Raw genomic sequence first — 4,990 nt, 5'->3', positions numbered from 1 at the left:
TCAGTTTGCAGTTGACATGTATGTCAAAATTGAGACTGAACGATTGACATACATCCGTTTGAACCAACGACGGCTACGGTCAGAGGAATACATACATCTCCGCGATGCTATAAATGCTGATGGCAATGTGAATAATGTAGGAAGAATGACAATTTTGCCAGCTACTTATATAGGAAGCCCACGCCACATGCATGAATATGCTCAGGATGCTATGCCATATGTTAGGCATTATGGCCGCCCAGACTTATTTGTTACATTCACATGTAACCCAAAATGGTCCGAAATCGAGAAGGAATTACTACATAGCCAAACACCAGTTGATAGACATGACATAACTGCCAGAGTTTTTAAACAAAAATTAAAATCTCTCATGAATTTCTTAATAAAGCATTGTGTGTATGGCCGAGTCCGTTGTTGGATGTACTCTGTAGAATGGGAAAAGCGTGGATTGCCAGATGCGCACATTTTAGTCTGGTTAGTGGACAAAATAAGGCCAGATGAGATTGATTCCATAATTTCAGCTGAAATTCCAGATGAAATAGTTGACCCAAAATTGCATGCAGTAGTTACCAAACACATGATACATGGACCTTGCGGACATTTCAACTACAATTCACCCTGTATGGTCGACGGTAGGTGTTCCAAGCGATACCCAAGAGACCTGCTTGCTGAAACCATAACGGGAAATGATGGATACCCATTGTATCGTCGGCGATCAGTTGCGGACAGTGGGCGATCGGTAGTTATGAAGGTAAGAGGACAAAATGTTGATGTAGACAATCGTTGGATTGTGCCATACTCGCCAATATTGTCCAAAGCTTTTGAGACTCACATCAATATGGAATATTGTAATTCTGTGAAGTCGATAAAGTACATATGTTAATAAAGGTAGTGATATGGCTGTCTTCGGTGTAACCAATGCAAATGATGAAATATCACAGTACCAGATGGGTCGCTATGTAAGTAGCAACGAAGCTATTTGGCGTATCTTTGCATTTGCGATCCATGAAAGACACCCTACAGTAGTCCATTTGGCAGTCCATTTAGAAAATGGTCAACGAGTTTATTTTAATGAATCTAACGCGGCAGACAGGGCGGCACATCCACCGTCGACAACATTAACAAGTTTCTTCACAGTCTGTCAAACGGATGATTTAGCTCGCACTTTGCTGTATGCTGACATGCCACGCTATTACACATGGAACGCATCATCGAAATCGTTACAGCGTCGAAAACAAGGAACACCAGTTGAAGGACATCCAAATGTATTTGCTTCAGATGCTCTGGGTCGCATCTACACAGTACATCCAAATAACGATGAATGTTATTATTTGCGGTTGTTGTTGGTGAATGTTCGTGGTCCGACATCGTTTAAACAACTGAGAACAGTTAATGGACAGCTGTGTGCGACTTACTGTGAGGCATTTTTTAACTATTACATTTACTTGAGAACGATTCGCACTGGGATGATACGCTCAAGGATTCCGTAATATCTTCGTCGCCTCATCAAATTCGTACATTGTTTGCGATTATCATATCGACATGTTTCCCATCGAATCCAAAAGATTTGTGGGTTAAGTATAGAGATGACATGTCTGAGGATGTTTTGCATCGTGTGCGCCGTCAAACTTTGAATCCTACACTACAAATGACTGAAGAAATTTACAATGACACATTGATCATGATAGAAGATATGTGTTTATTGATGGCAAATAAAGTATTGTCGTGTTTGGGAATGACAGCACCCAATCGTCATATGCACGATGCATTAAACCACGAGTTGCAAAGAGAACATCAGTACGACATTGAAGCATTGGCCGAAACAGTTCGTACAAATGTTCCACAATTAAATCAACAACAAAGAATTGCGTACGACACTTTGATAGAAGCTGTGAACAGTGGATCTGGTGAAATTTATTTGCTTGATGCTCCCGGAGGAACCGGAAAAACGTTTTTAATTTCATTGCTTTTGGCGAGGATCAGATCGCGAAATGATGTTGCTCTAGCGTTGGCTTCATCTGGAATAGCTGCACGTTCTGCCTTGAAATTACCACTAAACATGCAAATCACCGAAACACCAATTTGCAACATCGCCAAAAATAGCGCAATGGCCAAGATCCTACAGGTATGCAAATTGATTGTTTGGGATGAATGCACAATGGCCCATAAGAGGTCACTGGAGGCACTGGACAGAACGTTGAAAGATCTTCGTGACAACCAAAATATTTTCGGTGGGGCCATGATTCTGTTGTCAGGTGATTTTCGTCAGACTCTTCCAGTTATTCCCCGATCAACTGCTGCTGATGAACTAAATGCATGCCTAAAATCATCAAATTTGTGGCAGTACGTAAAGACACTCCACTTAACAACTAACATGCGAGTATTTTTGCAACAAGAGGAAACTGCAAATGTGTTTGAGAAGCAGTTGTTAGACATTGGAAATAATAAAGTTGCAGTGGACACCTCGACCGGATTCATCACATTACCTACAGATTTCTGTCACATCACAGACTCAAAAGTGGAGCTTATTCAGCGAGTTTTCCCAGCTATAGCGCAAAAGTTCAATAACCATAATTGGCTTTGTGAACGAGCAATATTAGCAGCGAAAAATAAAGATGCCGAGGATCTTAATGCGACCATTCAGAATTTTCTTCCAGGACAGTTGGTTTCCTTCAAATCAGTCGACACCGTAATGAACCAGGATGACGTAATCAACTATCCCACTGAGTTCTTAAATTGCAGTTAAAAGTAGGATCAGTTGTCATCATGCTGCGTAACATTAATCAACCTCGACTAAGCAATGGAACAAGACTGGCTGTGGAAAGACTGATGAATAACGTCATTGAGGCGACAATCATAAAAGGAAAATACAAAGGATACCGATGATTCCAAAGGACTTACCATTCGATTTTAAACGCTTACAATTTCCAGTACGTCTGGCCTTTGCGATGACCATAAATAAATCGCAAGGACAGTCGTTAGAAGTTTGTGGAATCAACTTGGAGTTTCCCTGTTTCGCGCATGGACAATTATACGTCGCGTGTTCGCGCGTCGGAAAACCGTCTTCTTTGTTTATTTACGCACCACAAAACAAAACAAAAAATATAGTTTATGAGAAAGCTTTAAATTAATTAACAGACTGTATTTTAACAGTGTGTGTCTGTGAATATCAAATTTAAACCTTATAAATAGCCAGTATTTCCGGAAAACTCTGTTTTCTAAGTAAGCAACATGATGTATCGAAAATAATAATAAAACTTCATGCTTTATTCAATAAATGCTTTTTTTATTAAATACGGATTCGATTTGTTTGTTTTAAAATCATTTTATACAAAAGATTAGGTCTTTTATTTATCGATGAGGCAGTACGAAGTCTGCCGGGTCAGCTAGTATAATATAAAAATGAATCGTAAAATGTGTTGGTAAGCTCATAACTCAACAACACATAGACCAATCTTAACAATTCTTTTTTTAAAATGTTCCTTGAAGTCCAAGGATGGTTTCTACGGCGAGAAAAATTCGAATAATTTCCGGGAAAACCCTAAAACAGCCCTTTTCTTTTTCCCATACAAATATTGCACGTTCGTGTGTGTACGTGTTCGCGTTGGAGGATCTAATGCGTTCACACAAAAGTGATAATATTCTTTCTTTTGTTTTAGTTTCAGAACGATTTAAGGAATGATTTCGTTCACATACCTATAATATAAAGAGGAATTGCAAAATGTGTTGGTAAGCGCATAACTCAACAACGCATGGGGCGATCTTAACAATTCTTTTTTTAAAATGTTCCTTGAAGTCCAAGGATGGTTTGTACGGCGAGAAAAATTCGAATAATTTCCGGGAAAACCCTAAAACAGCCCTTTTCTTTTTCCCATACAAATATTGCGCGTTCGTGTGTGTGCGTGTTCGCGTTGGAGGATCTAATGCGTTCACACAAAAGTGATAATATTCTTTCTTTTGTTTTAGTTTCAGAACGATTTAAGGAATGATTTCATTCACAAACCTATAATATAAAGAGGAATTGCAAAATGTGTTGGTGAGCGCATAACTCAACAACGCATGGGGCGATCTTAACAATTTTTTTTTTAAATGTTCCTTGAAGTCCAAGGATGGTTTGTACGGCGAGAAAAATTCGAATAATTTCCGGGAAAACCCTAAAACAGCCCTTTTCTTTTTCCCATACAATCATTGCGCGTTCGTGTGTGTGCGTGTTCGCGTTGGAGGATCTAATGCGTTCACACAAAAGTGATAATATTCTTTCCTTTGTTTTAGTTTCAGAACGATTTAAGGAATGATTTCATTCACAAACCTATAATATAAAGAGGAATTGCAAAATGTGTTGGTAAGCGCATAACTCAACAACGCATGGGGCGATCTTAACAATTCTTTTTTTAAAAGGTTCCTTGAAGTCCAAGGATGATTTTTACGGCAAATAATTTCCGGGAAGCCCCTAAAACAGCCCTTTTCTTTTTCCCATGCAAATACTGCGCGTTCGTGTGTGTGCGTGTTCGCGTTGGAGGATCTAATGCGTTCACCCAAAAGTGATAATATCGTGAACTCGACCAAATTGAAAAGTCAAAAATGTAAGAGCTATAGATTTGATTAACCTCGCAATATTCTTTCTTTTATTTTAGTCTCAGAACGAATTAAGTAATAATTTCATTCACAAATAATAAATAGTTAAGTAAATTATAAGAATAATCATGCAGGGCTGAACAAATTCAAACATATTTTAAGAATACCAAAAGATAAACTTACATATGTATTTTAAGAATAACAAAAGACAAACATATTTTAAGAAGAAGAAGATAAACATATGTTAAGGATAACAAAAGACAAACATTATTAATTAATCTAAAAAACCTATGTTTTTCACTTGGTCAATTGTATGTTGCCTGTTCCCGTGTTGGAAAACCATCAGATTTGTTTGTATGTACACCAGGTAATCAAACAAAAACATTGTGTATCATAAAGCACTGCAATAAAAATA

The 4,990-nt window shown here is 38.1% G+C and overlaps 1 protein-coding gene across 1 annotated transcript; it reads left to right on the top strand.

The window, feature by feature from the left end:
* Positions 1-896: 896 nt before the first annotated feature.
* LOC128870231 (uncharacterized) lies at positions 897-2,746 on the top strand. The gene is made up of 2 exons (XM_054112831.1): positions 897-1,352; positions 1,451-2,746. The coding sequence occupies exons 1-2, from the start codon at positions 897-899 to the stop codon at positions 2,744-2,746; spliced, it is 1,752 nt and encodes a 583-aa protein (XP_053968806.1).
* The last annotated feature ends 2,244 nt before the right edge of the window (positions 2,747-4,990 follow it).

This window comes from Anastrepha ludens, chromosome X (assembly GCF_028408465.1).
Source record: "Anastrepha ludens isolate Willacy chromosome X, idAnaLude1.1, whole genome shotgun sequence".
Taxonomy (NCBI): domain Eukaryota; kingdom Metazoa; phylum Arthropoda; class Insecta; order Diptera; family Tephritidae; genus Anastrepha; species Anastrepha ludens.
The sequence above is the reverse complement of the archived record's forward strand: the minus strand, read 5'-3'. Positions and strand labels throughout refer to the sequence as shown.